The 17,459-nt window shown below is 46.6% G+C and overlaps 1 protein-coding gene across 2 annotated transcripts in view; it reads left to right on the forward strand.

The window, feature by feature from the left end:
- The first annotated feature begins 2,868 nt into the window (after nt 1–2,868).
- RYBP (RING1 and YY1 binding protein) overlaps nt 2,869–17,459 on the forward strand; it is a 38,771-nt gene continuing 24,180 nt past the window's right edge. The window contains exons 1-2 of one of the 2 annotated variants that reach the window (XM_085072277.1): nt 2,869–3,166; nt 3,986–4,111. In XM_085072277.1, coding sequence (XP_084928403.1) covers nt 3,135–3,166; nt 3,986–4,111 — 158 coding nt within the window. In that variant the 5' untranslated portion in view covers nt 2,869–3,134. Of the gene's footprint in view, nt 3,167–3,239; nt 3,386–3,985; nt 4,112–17,459 lie in introns of those variants that run through there. The other variant, XM_085072279.1, reaches the window with a different exon arrangement.

Consider the following 17,459-nt stretch of genomic DNA (forward strand, 5'->3'; position numbering starts at 1 on the left):
GAAGAGGGTTAACAGGATCCTCTTGCAGACAAGAGTGCTGTCAAACCAGCACACATTTGGCATCATTGAGAAAGTGGCATCTTCTGGAGGCAAGGGGGAGAATTCCTTCAGGTGGATTTAGCACCTGCTGAACATCACTGTGGAGTTCAAACCATTTAGCTAGAATGAGTTTGGTTTGAAAACTTGTGCCATGCATGAGTCTAAAAGTTTACTCCTTAAACTTTTGAAAGCCACACTGCCAGAGTTAAGGAGAAGTGCTAAATAACTTGCCCAAGGCTGCCTTGTGAGGACATGAGAGCCAAACTCAATTAAAAATCCCCAAATGCTCAGAGGGGTGCACTGTCTGAACCACCTCGGTGAATTTTGAGGCTGGCAGGATAACTCACTGTGCTAATACTAGTGTGAAAGAAATACCCCACAAAGGTGCTTGTCCTTTAGTTTGACTGCATTTTCAGCCCTGACTGCTGCCAGAGGTTCCTGTCTTGGTGTGATGGCGTCTGGAGAGGTCAACAGGGAAGTGCTGCCTGCAGGATGCAGCATCCCAAAAGCTCAGGCTGGACCAGCCCACCAGTGGCCACAGCACTCCTCCAGAACCTTCCATGAAGGAAGAGATCCCAAACTCTGGCTCAAAGGGTGTTTAACAAACTGGGAATGATCACCTTCTGATGGTTGTACGGGATTGAGTGAAGTCATGCTATGCTTGGATTGCCAAGTTTTTAACATGTGACGTTGAAAGCATTATTTGTCGAGGAAGGAAGGTTTCCAGGGGAATTGATAACGAAGGATGTAGTGGGCTTTCGGAAAGAAAACAACTTTTGCTATGAAAACAGCAGCCCTAAAACTTTTTTGAGGAGATGAACTGCTTTCTAAAAATGGGCCGCAGCTCCCTGCTGTTTCCACAAAAACTTACTCTGAGCCTGTGGTGGCTGTCACTCTGCTTAACATGACAGTGTGGAGCTGAGGGAAACACCTGTGGCACAAAATGAGAGATGGACCATGCTTAAGCCTCCTACTGAGTCAAAATTTCAGTGCTTTCTGCCTTTCTGTGCTTCTCAGGTTCTCCACTGACCTTGTCCCCAAACCTGGTGCTGTTCTTGTCCCCATACCCTCCACTGCTATGAAGGTCTGGCAGTGATTGCACACCAGGTCTCTGCTTACCAGACCAACCCCACAAACCCTGCTGAGTTCCTGTTCCCACACAGATCCCCAAAGCACACGTTACTGCTATAATCTAAAAGAGCAAAAATGTTTGGAAAACAGCAGATGCAATGGGAAAATGACACTTCCTACATGTGATAATTGTGCAACCTTAACTCTGCCCTTGGAGTATGTCTGCATCTTGCTGTATTGTTCAGGAAGTTGTGTGGTGAAGAAAAAAGTCATTGGAAGTCTGTCTGAAAGTTTAAGTGGTTGGTGGAGGTGCCAGCAGGGATTAAATTACCTGGGTGGGCATGAGGGGGCTGGGTAGGGTAAGTGGATTACACACAGCTTTTAAATACAGGAGGTGACTCTGTCAGCACGATTTGACTGTTAAAATGGGCATTGGTGGAGGGTAAAAAACCTGTGCACCTTGTGAGTCCAGATTTCTAAAGCTTTAAAGAGCAGGACGTGGTTATGTTGCCTCCTGCCATGTAGGTGCCTATCCTGCTTTAAGGTGCTTACATTGGTTTGCTTTTAAGTAATAATTTTCTGTTTCCCTCCCTTGTATCCAGCCATAGATTAACTTTGCTTAGACTGTCTCCATCCTCTCCCTGCAGCCCCACTCACCACTCTCTCAGGTACAGCCCTGTGCTGCCCACATCCCTCCTCTCTGCCCTGTGCCTTGCCTGGGGATGAAGTTTGCTGTTCACTGATGGGAGATGTTTGCTTGGCTTAGTCACCACTGAGAAAGTGGGAAAGCACAGTGAAAAGCACAGTGGAAAAGCACAGCAAAAGAATGTCCACACTGCAAGGCGTGTGGCTGTACCAACTTTTTTGCCTTCACTCATCACCCCTTGTGCCATCCTTCCTCTGCTGCTCGTGGCACCCATCTCCTCTGGCTGCTGCTGCTGCAGAGCAAACAGCCCCAGGTGACAGGGGCTCAGCAAGGACAGGGACAGCTCATGCTCGGCGTGTCACCATGCCAGCCTGCCATGCCAGCACTTCCACAGGCCCCAAGGGGCCGTGGGGAATCTCAGGGCAGGACTGCTGCTCTTTGGGAAATGCCAATTTTGAGAATGCTGCTTTTTGGAAACACCACTTTTTTATAACACCACTTTTTGGGAACGCCACGTTTTGCCACCTCAGGAGTTTTGCAGAACCACAGCTCGTGCCTGGTGGAGTCTGTAGATCACTGAGGGACTGATAGGAACATTTCTGGAAGCAGCACTACATCAACGCTGTCGAAACACCTCCGTCTCTGTGCGGGCCAGCGCGCTGACCCCGAGCCTGAAGCGGAGTCACAGAGGTGGCAGCCGAGGCACCCGTGAGGGCAGCGGGAGCCGGTCCCCGAGGTCAGGGCACGGAAGAGGAGCTGCCTCCCGCTGCCCAGCCCCTCCGGTCCTCCCAGCGCAGCCAGCGGGCGGGCGGGCCAGCTCCGGCCGCCCTTCCCCTCACGGAGCGGGCCTGCCGTGCCCCGTGCGCCGCCGTCCCGCCCGCGGCTCCCCGCTCCCCCGGGGAACAGGCGAGCGACGAAGCCTCCGAGGAGGCAGGAAGGGGAAGGGAAGTGGCCACCCGCGGGCTGCGCGGAGCCCGAGCCCTGCCGGCGCGGAGAGGCCGAGGCGCGGGGCGGGCGGCCCGCGGGGCTCGGAGAGGCGGAGGTGGGACCGGCGGGGCGGCGCAGGGGGCGCTCCCGGCTCCCCCCGCTCCCTCCCCGGCAGGGCCGGCGGCGGGGCCGCCCCCATTGGCCGCGGCGCGGCAGCAGCTCCGCCCGCCGGAGCGGCGCGGCGCGGGGAGGGAGAGAGGGAGGAGGAGGAGGAGGAGGGAGGGCGCCGGGCTGCGCTGCGCTGCTAGTCCGGAGCGGAGCCTGGCAGCGGCAGGAGCGGCGGCGCGGGGTGCGCAGCAGCCGGAGCCTGCTGGACGGAGGCAGCCCCGTCCCCCCGCCCTCCCTCCCCTCGCCTCTTTCTTTGTGCGCAGGGCAGGGGCGGCCCCGATCCATGGTCATGGGCGACAAGAAGAGCCCGACCAGGTGAGCGGGGGCGCGGGGGCGGGCGGGGAGAGGCGGTAAGATGGAGGGAGCGCGGCGCGGCCGCCTCTGCCCCGGCCCCGGCCGAGGGGATGGCGGCGGGTAGGCCCTGGCTGGCAGCCGCCGGCGTGTGCTCGGCCGCGGCGGGGGGAGGCGGCGAGGGGCGCCTAAGATGGAGGGAGCGAACGGGGAGGGGGCGGCGAGCCCGCGCCGCCCCGCCAGGTACGCGGGGGGCCGGGGCGGGGGGGGGCCGCGGGCGGGGAGGGAGCGAGGGAGGCTCCTAAGATGGAGGGAGCGTGGAAGGGCAGCAGGAGGAGGAGGAGTGCCGGTGTCTCCCAGCCTGCCGCCGGTGCCAGGGCTGGTGCGGTGCGAGCGCAGCCATGGCGGCTCCGCTCGCTCGCACTCCCCGCTCCGCGCACTCGCCGCTCCCAGACAAAGGGAGGTTTAACAAGGTGGAGGAGGGAACGCGCCTCCCAGCCCGCAAACTCGCCCACCCACCCTCCCACCCTCCCGCCGCGGGCGGGGGGACGCGGGCGGCCCGGCCCGGCGGGTTCGGCCCGGCGGGGCCGGGGCGGAGCGCGGCGCCCCCCGCACCTCTCCAGGCCTGGCCCCGGTCGGGTTTTTCGGCTGCTCCCGGCCCCGCGGGAGAGCGGCGGTGCGAGCAGGCGCTGGGTTTCGGGGCTCTGTAACATGGTTTCTCATGTGTGTGTTTTCTTTCTCTCCTCCTCCTCCTCCTCTCCCTCCTCCTCCCGCCGCCTCTCTCCTCCTCCCCAAACACACACGTACACACACACGCTTCCCCTCTCCCTCCCCCTCCTCAAGGCCGAAAAGGCAAGCCAAACCTGCAGCCGACGAAGGCTTTTGGGATTGTAGCGTGTGCACCTTCAGGAACAGCGCCGAAGCCTTCAAATGCAGCATCTGCGATGTCAGGAAAGGCACCTCCACAAGGTACGTCCGCACCTTTCAACGCGGCTCTCGCTCCACGCTGGGCTGCGCCGACTTGTTGATTTTTTTCACTGTTGCCTGGATATCGGTTGGTTGCATTCCCCCTCTCCCCCGGTGCAGTCCCTTCTGTCCCCGTTCAAAAGCTTGCGGATTTTAAAAATTCTCTTTCAAGCGTTTAATTGGAGCTGGAAGACATGTTTCAGGGATGTGGCAGCAACCTGAATCTTTTTGTTGTTCTGTGCTTTTTTTTTTTTCGTTGTTGTTGTTGCTGGTGTGCAGAGAACCTTTTGGAGATGCCCAGCCAACGCTCTGACTGTGGTTTGTGGCAGATGGTTTTCTGTGGTTTGGTTAGAGGCTTACCTGTGTTTTCTACAGGAGCAGAAATGATTGAGGATTAGGGAGTGAGAAAGGAAACGGCTGAAACTAAAGATGCCGTGAGAACAACTCCCTCCCTGAGATGTTGATCTCTCAGTGACTGTTGTCATCAGAAAGGAATCGGCTTTGTGCTCAGTGTGGGAATGGTGCGGGTTTCTGAAAGCTTTAGCTGTCAGGTCTCTGATTGCCTTGCTCTGAGAAACTGTGGAGGTCTTTATGAGATGGTGAATCTGACATGCAATAGTTAATTTAATCTCAAAAAGCCCCCAAACTTGCTATTTCTCAGTTAGAGGGCTCAGAAAGTTTGTCCTGGAGGTATCGGTTGATGCTAAAACAGGCATGTGGTGCTCTGCTTTTCCTTTCTTTTTGTGATTTGTTCTACCACGTTGATTTCTGATTTTGTTAATAATGTGCCTTCCAAATTTGAGTTCCCATTGCGGTGCTCTGCGAAAGAAATAGTCTGTGAGGTTCCCATTGTGAAAAGCGTCATTTTCCTTGAGTGCAGCTGTGTATTGAGGTGCTCTCATCAGCAGGCTGTTTGCATGACTTGGCTGTCTTGGCTTGATTGACAAAGGAGGTGAAAGCGTGTTGGGTTGTTATTGTTCGCACTGTGTTTTAGACAATGTGAAGTGCCTACATTTTTAATAGGGAGCGTGTTTTCGGGCCATTGAAACTCTCTGAGTTACAGTAACAGAGCACTGAAGTGCTTCAGTGTGTGTTTTGTGATGCACATCAGCTACAAGTATCTGTGCTTTTTACAAAATGTACAGAGGTGTTGAACTTAAACCAGTTGTAAATAGCATGGTTAGAGTACTGAGTAAGGTCGAGCTTCTGGGACAGCAGTGCTCTGTGTGCACCTGGAGCTGATTCCAGACTCGTTCAGCCTCAATTTGTCGTGCAGCTGAACCTTCCCAACACGCTTGATTCCTGGGGGTGTCTGTTTCCTTGGCTTCCCTGTTGGCTCAGGTGGAACGTGTTGCTCCTGCAGTCGTCTGGTCCTGAGCCTCTCCTCCGGAGTGTGGCTGTGCAGTCCCCATGCGCTCCCACAGTGTCACACCAGTGTCTGGGTGTCGCTGGGAGGAGAGCCCTAGTGAGATGTGGGAGCCCAGATGGGATGTATCCTGTATCAGACACTTATTTTCATTGGCCACCATGCTGCTGTTCATTTGGAGAGCAGCAGCCTGTTCTCACATGCCCTCACTTTTCTCTTTTTTTTTTTTTTTTTTTCTTCAAAGATGGTTTTCAAACTGTTTGTTACGGTAGTATGATGGTTTGTCTTTTAAAGGGCCATTAAGAGGGATAGCAGTCGATGATTTCAGGTTAAGAGCTGTAGCCTTACTTGCAGATGTGATCCTCGGGTCTAGAACATTGTAATTCTGTTTAGCTTTTAATGGACCCTTATGAATGGCTCCTAATTTTAATTCATTTAATTCATCAGCTTTCTATTCATTTTTGCTGCTTTTAAAATTGCTTTTGTTTGTAGAATTTGAGAAAGTATTTAAAATATTCAATGGCCCATCATGTCTTCTTGCATATTTGTATAATTTATGAATAAATATAACAGAAAGCAGGAGTGATTGAGTGTTGTGAGAGAGCATTGTGTGTTGGGAAGTTCTGGGAGGTCAGAGCTATTTGTGGTGCTACTTTGAATGTTATAGTATGAGACATACGAGTCAGTGCTGGGAAATTATTCAGAATTTTTTAAATAAATGACTGATGTAAAGATACTTAATGAGTTATGATTGATAATTTATTACTTGAAATATAAGGTGTCTGATGAGCTTGACTTTTAAGTTGCAATTTGACAAGTTGATGACACTTTTCCGCAGTTAAAACTGCCTTGCTTCATTGTGACTTCAGTAACACTTACGGAAATTTATCAAACTCACTTTAAAAAAAAAACCTCAACCAAGTAGTGAAAGACATGGTGAGGCAACTGGTTTTCATCAGATTATTATGTACAATCACAGCATGCCCAGGGTTTTTTTTAAGATCTGGTATGACCTACTTCCCCCCCTCCCTCCACTCTGAAGCCAGTTATTTGTTGTGGAATTTACTTTGGCTGATAAATATTCTCTGATTTAAGAACCAGTGAGGCCCTTAGCTAATTCTCACTGTGTGTATATTTTTTTCAGACTCAATATAATCTGTTGGCATGTGGGAGGGGTGGCTGGCAGCAGTTAGAAGTTTTATCTCTTTAGATCCAGCTATCCCCTTTCCCTAGGATCTTGTAAAAGGAGCTTCAAACAACAGTGAGTGATAGAGTTGACCTGCCAAGCCAAAATCATTGTAGAGGCTAAACAGTTAAATTGCACTCAACTGGTTTTTTTTCAAGGAGCTGTTTATAAATATTTCAGGTGCACTTTTAAATAAAAATTAGGTCAAATCCATCTCTGAAGAATTGTTGTGCAAAGATTACATTAAACCTGTAGCACTTGAATACTGGATTTGTTACAGTATGTCACTAACTCCCTTTCCTCACCTGGATTCTTGCTATTTTATGGTTAAACTTTTATTACTTTCTCTTTTGGCAAGTATGTTGAATTTTTTTACTGTTTTCCTTCTGTGAGGATGATGGCAAAGACACCAGCTCTGTTCAACACAGCGCTCAGCTGGGCGAGATGATGACTTAGCTGGCTGGGGATGAGCAGTGGGGAGCTTTTAGCAGGAGTTTGCAGTGCTTTATTCCATTCCTGAAGGTTTTTATTGGTGTCTCAGCACAGGGAACTGGTGCTGGTCACTACTTTCACTTGTGTCCAGCAGCTCTTCTGGTGATTTGCTCCGGTGTAGCAACATCAGCTCCTGCACTCAGGAGAAGAGTTGAATTGAAACTTCTGCCGGGAAGTTTGCTCCACAGACACATGTTCCTTTCCAATATCCATTTCTTCTTCAAACACGGAAGGAAAGTTTACTTTGGATTTCCTAAGAATGTGAGGGCAGGATTTGGCCTTGTATTTCCTGTGAGTTCCTATTTGGGGGTAGGTGATGGCTCTCTGTTTCTATTTGTTTTTCTTAATGGCATTCTTGCTCCTCTTCTCCTTTGGTTCTCTGATAGTTTACATCTATTGTGTTCCTGTACACCTCCTGTAACTTCCTCTCTCCTCCCAGGCATGGTTGTGAAGTGTTTCTACATGGGATTGTTTTCAGAGTTCATTGTGAAGGAGAATATTTGCTCCCCTCCTTATGATTTCAGAGAAACTGGTTTTTGAAACTTTCTTTTTGGATGAACAGGCAAGCGGTGTGATGTGGTGGAACTCCTCTGATGTTAATTTTTCTCTAACATTGGGATGAATGTTTTCCTTTTCCAAACTCCACATCCTCTTATCATGAATGTGCCTTGAGTACAAAGAAATGCACTTAAAGTCAGTGGAAAATTTGAAAGTAACAACTGGATGTCTGACATGCAAATTAACAAAACAATGGGAGATTTTAGTACAAAATTGAGTTGAAATGTGTTCTCTGCTAGGTATAAATTGAGCAAGCATTTCTGTTTTATTTGTTGCTAATGCCTGTGTGCCTGAAGTGCAGGGTTTGGAGTTTGCATCAAGAGATGTGAATGTACACTTCATTGTGGAGTGCCCAAGGAGTGATGTCAGTAATGCTTCACCCTTTTGACATCCTTATTTTTGAGGGGAGGCCATGCTGAAACTGTTTATATTTATAAACTGATTTCTCATGTGTGAAGTAGATGTCTCAGATACTGGCCTTTGTTTCCCTTCAAATCTGCAGAAATTCTCATGTTCTCAGGATGTGAACTAGCACCTCGAAGGATGCAAACTACTGTCCATGTTACCAAAAAGTATTCTCTTCTGCATCCAAGCTGGGCTGACCGGAATAGGCACTAGATAGTCCTGCTATTCCTGGAATGAGGAATCAGGCTTATGATCCTGACCTTCATACAACTAATATATATGCCCTGCTTATTTGCCATGTGTTTGCAGGACTGTTCTGAAAATTCTTGTGGTGATGTGTAGCTGTGGTGTAGGTTGGAAGCCAAGTGGTTTAATTGGGCTCTCTCAAGTTAGATAGCTTTTATCTGCATTAAGGTGGGTTTTATTTAGCATCATAGCTGGTCTTTAAGTGGCTTAATTTCTATAAAAATGGAATATGTAACTTGTCTAGAAAAAGAGCTATTGTGGAAGGGATGTTGGTGCCTTTAATCTGGAATATTTTACTATTTGGCTGTTTAAATCTATTGTTAAATCATCCCTGTTTTTCCTGTTGATTGCTGAATTTAAATGGCTGTTGGATTAGGAGTGAAGCATGGGCTGTACTAGCCTGGAGTTGTGCCAGTGTTCTACTGGACCATCCACATCCTGAGGCTGTATCCCCTCAGGGACTGCTGTTCTGTTCATGGAGGGTGCAGTGTAACTCTGCCTGGGTACTGCTGAGTGCTGGAATGCACAAATACCTATTTACAAAATGTTTGCCCACGTGCCAGGAGTTCTTGGGATCTGTGTTGTCTCACACCTTACTCACCAGCACTGCCTAGAAGTAAGTGGCTGTTACTTTGTGGATTTGAGGAGTACTTCTGGTAGGTCTGGCAAACCCACCAGGGCAGAGGAGCCAAGGGCAGGAGCAAACACTATCTGACAAGCAGACAATGCTGATGGTTCACAGCAAACTCTAATTTCTGGGGCTGTGGTTTGACAGCACACCAAGTTTGGCTCTGTGACTTGTATTGCAGGACCACACGTGTCTCAGCCACATGGCTTGGAGTATTGATCCATTAGAAACTGACTTGTGGTACAGATTCATGCTACACTTACTTTTTAAACTCTCCTGGAGTTAGTCTGTGAGGCTTCAGTTGAGCAGATGAAGCTGTTCAGCTTCAGATCAGCTATTATCTGTCAGCCTGGTGCAAGCATAACCCTGGCATAAGATCTGTGTCTTGTACTTTGGCTGTTTGAAAGAAGTGAGAGTTGTGTCCTGATTTGCTCTTTGCAGTGTTTGGCTCTGGCATTAATGATCTCATTACCATCACCCCAGGATTTCTCTTAGATCTCAGCACCTCTGGGAAATCATTCTCAGCAGGGAGACTCCTCAGTGTTGATGTGCAGCACCAAGGCAATACCCCTGTGCTATGGTTGTCAAATTTGGGTACCTGAGAAGCTGTGGGTGGCAAATGCAGTAGGGAGTATGGTGGTTCCTGTGACTCACTTTGCTTCAGCCACTTTTTTTTTTTTTTTTCCTGAGTGTCCTACTAAAGAATAATAGCTATACATGTTGTTTTCCCTTTTTTTCATTGGGGTAAAAAGATCCTTTTGTTAAAATAAAGAGTAGAATCTTCAGCGTGGATAAGAGGTGTTGATAATATTTATGTAGATTACCCGTTTGGGTTAAGTAATTGTGGGTGGTAGGGTTTAATGTCAATCTCGGATTTCTCTTGGAGACTCTCTAAAGATCTAATGGATAAACTGCGACACTGAGCGTATTAATACATCACTGATAATATGCAGCGTGGATATTATTCATTTTTCCCTTCCTCCATAGGCTGCTTTTCTGGGAGACGGGAATCTAAATCAAAGTATGTATGTGCGTGTAGGAGGAGAGGGCATGCAACTCTCTTTTATTGCTGTGAACAGACGTTGAGTCCACTGGGATACTGACCTCTGGCTCCCAACAGGTCCTCGTGGGGAACTGGTAGGCAGAGGAATGTGGAGCAACTTTCTCTGCATGCCTTTCTTAATTGCCCTGATTGTTTCATGTTCCCATCAGCAGCTGCTGCGAGGGGCCGCTGCCTTTGCACGGCTGGTGGGTGTGTTTGCACCCTGATGTGGGGTTTGTCTGGTGAGTGGAGTTGAATGAACTGGAAATTAGAAAGTGTGCAGTGTTGCATGCAGTGATAGTTGAGAGGAGGGAAGTGGTGGATGTGAGGTGTGGTTCCCTGTGGCCACCCTCTGCTCCTGTGGCATCCTGGCTGAGTGTCCTGTGCTCAGCTGGTGTTCCCCAGCAGTGTGCAGCACTCTGGGACTCTGTTTTGGCTGAATCTTAGGTCCCTAAAAAGTGCATGAGAGCCAAGACCTCATGAGGAGTGAAAGGAGTGAAGAAGTGTGCTGTGGGCTAGATGGATTGTTTTGGCTGTTTACACCTGGCTTTTGTGCTGTAATTTAGGCACTCCTGCCATAACTCCAGACGAGTTCACTGCTGATTTTGAATCAGATGTCGCTTGTACTCCAGCTGCTACGAGACCTGCTTTGCATTAGTGGTAGGCTTACTGTTCCTTGCCGTGGCACTGCTCCTTTTCTTCCTGCTCCACTGGGCTTGAACAAACAGCCAGGTCCTTTCAGGGTCCCTTGGTGAGGAACACAGAAGTTCACAGCACTTCTGGGGAGTCCTGCTGGCATGCAGGAATACGGCAGCAGGGCGAGACACACAGCTCCTGTGTCAGGCAAAGCATGTGCTCTGCTTGTCCTTTATTTCATGTGCGTCTCTCCTTGTCGGGGGAATTCTTCTTATGAGGAAACCCACTGACCTATTTTGTGGGATTTCAGGTGGTTCTGTAGGTTAGTGGGTTCCAGTCCTGCAATGTAGGTCACTCGCAAGGTGTGCTGGAGTTTCGTAACGCATAGCTCTGACCTGAAATAAGATTCATACAGACTCTTTCTGGGGCTGTATTTTGCAGCTGTACTTTGTCTCTTTGCACTGGGCTCTTTGTTCACAAGCTAAAAGGAGAAATGTGGGCATTTCCAGAGGGAAGGGGTCTTCCAGGAGCTTTTATGAGTATTGATTTAAAGTGTGCGTATTGCAGACAGGTAAGGGCAAATTTCTCTTATTGCCACTTCATATTAAGGGCACAGCAAAAAAAAAGCAGACTAGGAACACTGAGTAGCCCATCCATGCTACCCTAAGCAGATGTCCAGGATTACAGGATACAACAGAAATAATGTGGAAATGCCTCCATTACATTTATGTAAGTTCCTCTTACAGCTGACATATGCTAAATACATTGATTGTCTCTTTGTTCAGACAGATTTCCTTGACATCAAGCAGAGCTCCTTTCATACTTTTTTGGTACATCTAGAGGTACAGCCAGATCCTTAACATTGCTCTTCCCATAAACCAGCTATTAATTAGGAGCATGTTCTTTGTAGCAGAGTGCTAATTGGTACATCAGCAAAATCACTGGCTGTTAAACATGGGAAAGATAGTAATTCTGACTGGCTCAAGTATAAGTGAAAGGGAAAAGCATCACTTTTCTTTGCTGGCCAAGTGAGTTTTGTTTGGCTGTTCAGTAACTCAGTGTCTTCCAAGTCATGTGAATCTGAAGCCCTCCCTACAAAACTCAAAATTGGTTGATTAATTTGGGTGTTGCTTTGATAAAATTTCGTCGCTGAAGTTCTGTCTGTGTTTCTGACAAAGTACACCAATCTTCTGTTAAGTAATACTGGAAAAGCACAAGGAAAGGGGCTTGTAGGGATCTAAAGAATGGATCATGAAACCAGAGACCTGATTTTGAACTGTATTGGTCTTCCCTGAGGCACTGGCCTGGGATCCCTTATGCTACAAGGATCAAAATACTAAAAATCTGGAGAGGGACTTTTTACAAGGGCTTGAAGGACAAGGGGAATGGCTTCAAACTGAACAGAGGGCAGGGTTAGATTAGGTATTAGGAAGAAATTCTTCATAATGAGGGTGGTGAGGCCCTGGCACAGGTTGCCCAGAGAAGCTGTGGCTGCCCCACCCCTGGAATTGCTCCAGGCCGGGTTGGACGGAGCTTGGATCACCCTGGGATGGTGGAAGGTGTCCCTGCCCATGGCAGAGTGGTTGGAACAAGGTGATCTTTAGAATCTGTTCCAGCCCAAACCATTCTATGATTCTCTGTTCAGTAGTTCCAAAAACTTTAGTTTTAGGATCTTACCAGATTGGTTGTCTTTAAATAAAATGGAAGCAAAACAAGTCAGTTTTGGATTTTGTTTAGGGCCAAACAAGGAATAAATGTTTAGACATGTTTTCTCGAGCAGATTATTCATAGGGATTTCAGAGTTATAATGAATTGTTTGTAACATGCAGAGGTGCTAAGTGAGACAAAATATCTTGCCTGAGATAAAGCTGCCTTCTTCAGATTTATATTTTTGAGTAGACAGAAGTGAGACTGATCATAATCTAAAATACTTTATCTGAACTAAATTATTTTTGTGCATGTGGAACTGTGCCTGGGTAATTCATGTGCAACTTCACGTGGTCGATTCAGGGACAACAGAGGATGCAGAACTGCTGGGATTTGGTGGCTTCAGTGATGTAAAATTGATCAGAAAACTGCCTGATGAGTGGAGAGTGTGGGTTACTCTCTGCACCCCAGTCCCAAATGTGCAGCATTTTTTAAATTATAGGGGTATTTATTAATGGAGTAGAATTGCTCCCTTTTAATGTTTTTTCTAAATAGTAAATAAATACGTGGAAGGATTTATATTTTCTTTTACTTCTATTTGCAGATGACAGTGGGACTTGTATGATGTTAATGTGATTTCAGCCTGTGTAAGAGATGCTGGAATTCACCCTTTAGCAAGTCAGCTAGCTAAATATCCTCGGGATGCCATTTTTAATCTGTATGATTATATTCACTGTCTGTGTTATAATTTGATCAAGAAATTTATGTCTATGATATGTGCTTCATTCCTTTGTTTAATTAAAAAAAAAGATCTAGTTTAGCAGAAGGACGTAAATCTTACTTGTCTTGGGTGGACAAAGCATGCTGATCTGTTAAGGTTGCTGGAAATGTGTATCTCTGCTGAAATATTTGGCTCTCATTATATATCTTGGAGCTCTTATTCTGAAAGTGCTTTCACTGTTTTTTTCGGAAGTGGCACTGAGCACTTTCTCTTCCTGAGATGAGATTTCAATAAGAGAGGCAATACATTGATGGATGATGGCCCTGTGATGGAGTCAATCAGCCAGTGCAGTCATTTGTCTCCTGGGGATACAGGGTAGAGCACATCATTAGCAGCAGAAGGGGAGGCTTTCCTCTGTAATGCTAATAGGGCCAGGGAGCTGGTTGGTGCCTGTTTGCTGCCATTGCTCCGTTATTACAGGTGCCTTGCAGAGAAATAAAACCGTTTGCATTTGCTATCTATGGCTGTGGATCAATTTAACAGAAATGTTTAATAAGCTGTAGGAAATGTTTCTGATTCAGCGTAGTATTGGCAGTTGGTAAACCTGCATCGCATAAAAATGCTGCCCATAAAAATGGTGAATTATTCTGGGGGAGCTGTGTGTGTCTTACTGGTTCTACACACAAGTGATTTGACTTCTGTGGAAAAGAATGGCAGCTGTGTGATGTGAAGGACAGAGGGTCTTAGCTGGAGGAGAAGTGTGGAGAGGGAAGCCTGTGGGTTGCAGAAGTTACTGCAGCAGTGTCTGATGGCACTGGGTTTGTGTCAGAGCAAGAGGCAAAGCAGGAGGCAGTGAGGATGGGTGGCTCCTCCGAGGGACAGCTCAGGCTGTGCTGGTGTGTGGCAGCAGCACTGACTTGGCTTCAAGATAGCTTGGTGTGCTGGGCATCATCCAGCTTTGCCCGGGGAGGATGGATTAACCTGCAAACTGCTGCTCCTCCATGGCTGCTTTGCTCCTTTCTGGGCTCTTGTGGAGGCTTAGGAGTGATCCCATCAGGAGCTTGGGGTGGGCAGGAGTGCTTCTGGTATAGGATATAGGGCTGCAAACCTTGTGTAAGCAGAATCTCTGTCCAGAGATGGTCAGTTCCAGCAGGACACACAAGGAAGCTGTAAGTGTTGGGAGGAAAGAGGTGTTCCAAGTGGCTGGTGGGTTTTTCTGTACCCTCCAGCACTGTGAGCAGGGGGCTGGCTGCTGAGGTGCTGTTTGTTCTGAAGGGGAAAAAGAGTTTTAACTTACTGTGAATCTAGACAGTTACACAGGTAACTCATGCATTGGTGTACCTGTCTGTAAAGTAAATGTACTGTGAAGTCCACATATGGCTTATAAAAGCTAAGGTTCAATTTTGGGAAACACTTTAGATTCTGAAATATCTTCTCAAAAACTTCTTGTGAAGTCAAACGTAGCAAACAATGTTTATCTTCTTTTCTCTAATTGTATAGATAATGGTTAAAAAAAAAAGAGCAAGGGCACCAAGAAAGCAAGTGATGGTGAGCTGCTGGAATGGTGTGGTGGGAATGTTTTGTACCCTTTGTTTCTCTCGTGTGCAGTGATGTCTTTGCTCCTGAAGTGTGGGAGGAATGGCTCAGCTGTTTGGTACTAAAGGCATGGGGTTGTCAGAGTTATGCAATTTTACATAGGGGTTAGCAGAGCGAGGAACATGCTTCATCATGGGTGTGGGAATACAGGACTCTGGCAGCAATTAAGAGTCATTAATTAGGAGTACTTATTGCCGGATGTGAGTCAAGTTAGTTGTAAGTTGCTTAACTTCTGAGGTCAAAAAGATCTGATGCATCCAAGATATGCTTAGTTAGTGTCCGTGGGACTGTGGGGCTGTCCACAGGGACAGGCTGGAATAGCAGAGCTCAAACTGTGTCATTTTGAGCTTCATTAGATGACTTATTGACAGTGACAGCTTGGCAGCACCTCTGCCAGCTGGGACCACACATTTGCATCCTGAATTGTAGACCTGTGAAGGGTTCCTTGAGGCTCCTGGGTTGCATCAGCTGGGAACGTACAAGTGCATACCATGAATTTACTCTGCTGGGCTGGGAGACTCTGAATCAGCATTCAAAGAAGCAGCAGTGAAACTTTCTAGTAAGGAAAAGCTGCCTTGTCCCTAGGAAGGGGATGGCTTTTTTTCCAATTACAAATCAACAAATTGAAAAATCAATGACAAACAGAACATGGGTAGAATATCATGCACATGTGCTGCATACCTGCTCTGTGAATGCATGAGAAATCACACCTTCATGTTCAGCCTGTGCACTTACAAAGATGTAAAACATGAGGACAGTCTCACTTCTTGTACCTGAAAGAGGCATTTCTGCTGCCAATGGCCTGGCATGTCAAGCAAGTAATGGAAAAAGATCCATAATAACGTGCCTGTTGTAGTTCTCAGGGTTTTCCCTAATGTGCAGGGAGAGTGAAGGATACCACTGAGCAGTAGTTTGAGTTTATTTCCATCTCTGGCTTTTCCCCCTCTTGCTATTTTTTCGAGTTTTAAGCCAGACTGACTTTACCATTGGCACTTGGAACTCAAAACGCTGAAATTGTACAGCTGCATGCTACACCTACTTGTTTATAAAAGCCTGTCACAAGCATGAGTGGTTTATTTTTTTTATTTTTTCCACAAAGGTGTAGCATGAAGAGCAGGTTTACTTAGTCACGGGTGTGGGAATACGGACATTGTGCTAAGAAATTACTTTAATAACAGCTGGTCGCTTTATTTCCGAGTGTGCTGGCATTTGCAAGTCTGTCTTCGTTCAACAGGTAGTTGATGCTTGGGGAGAATGTGACCTTTTGCTCCTTGCATTGATTTTTTGAGTCATGTCCAGAGGCTGCAGAAGTCAGTGCAGCACTTTGCTGTCAGCTGCAAGGGCTGGATCAGGCCGCCGGGATCGATGCATTGAGAAGAAAGGGAATATATAAGCTGACATGAAACCTCACACGGTTGTCTTTTGTGATCTTGCTTTTTTCCAAGACTGTTCAGGTAGATGTTTTTAACAGATAAAAAAAGATTTGAGAAATGTGTTGGATAAAGCCCTGAACAAAGACATCAGGGAATAGCGTGGTCTGTGTCCATGTAAGCAGAGGACTGCTTGAGCCTCTAAAGTTTGAACAGGGCCTGAAACTGATACAATTTTGGATCTGGTTCTTTTCTGTTTTGGTTTAATTTTTTTTTTTTTTTGAAGAGAGCATCTTGGTGACTAAACATTTTCTTGTTTTCAAGCAGAATGAAACAAAATACCCAGAAAAACCCAAGAGATTCAGCAAATTTTGCAGAGCTGCAGTTTTCAATGAGCCTCATCTATGTGCTCACTTGTATCAAAAAGATTATATTCCTTCTCCCTGGAGTTGTATCCATGTCTTTGCTTGTATAGCCAGCAGATTATGAGTAGGTAAGACAGGTCGATTATCGTGGCTTGCTGCTTTCCCTGCCTGTGCCAGTTCAGGGTATTATCGTTAACAGCTTTTAAAGTAAGTTCCTCCTGCAGGAAGAATTGCTGGCTCCAGGCAGAAAAAGTTTTCTAACCAGCTCCGAACTACTGGGACTGTTGTATTTTTTGAAATGCTGTTCATCAATTTGCAAAACTGCTGCAAGTACACCTTGAATTCTGCATAGCCTGAAGAGCATCCTAGGGCTAGGGAGACATAAATAATTCTTTAATTGCTCTGCTGTGTATCTTATATCATGTTGAATATATAGAAAGGACTGATGCTAAACTGTGCTTTACTGCAACAGTTCTCTGAGTCTGAAGAAGAGCATTTATCCCAGTAAAATTTAATGTGGTGTTAAACAAGACATGCAAATATGTCTTGACTTGAGTTTAAGTTTAATAAAACTGTTTCCAGTCTCTCAGTTTTCAAATGTTTGGTAATTATGCTAACTGAAGTCTCTGAGAGTTTTAAAAGGAAAACAGCGTTCTATTGAAAGAAAAAAACTTTGTCATTAACAAATACAAATAATTAATAACTATTTTTATATTTCCTTAGACTAATGAAAAAACATGTCTTCTGTGGTTGTTAGCAGAAATGGAGTAATATATTAACATTGTTTTAATTGAGATAATTGATAATTCTAAAAATTCACTTTTGACATCCAACTCTTACGCTTGAAATGTGTGTCAAACTTGGGCCTTTTTATACTCCAGGAAAATAAGCTCTTTTCTCAAAACATGGAGCAAAAGTGAGCACATGAAAATCAGTTAGAATAACAGTCCAGCCATTGCAAAATATCATTACAATAGTTAAGTAATTACCCCACTGCATGACTTAGCAAGAGGGATAAATAATGCATGTAGAATTGTGTTGGAGCTTGCAGGGAAGATTTCTGCTGGCACCGTGGCTGGGAAGGGCACAGCAG

This window comes from Lichenostomus cassidix, chromosome 12 (genome assembly GCF_008360975.1).
Source record: "Lichenostomus cassidix isolate B80296 chromosome 12, HeHo_3.0, whole genome shotgun sequence".
Lineage (NCBI taxonomy): Eukaryota > Metazoa > Chordata > Aves > Passeriformes > Meliphagidae > Lichenostomus > Lichenostomus cassidix.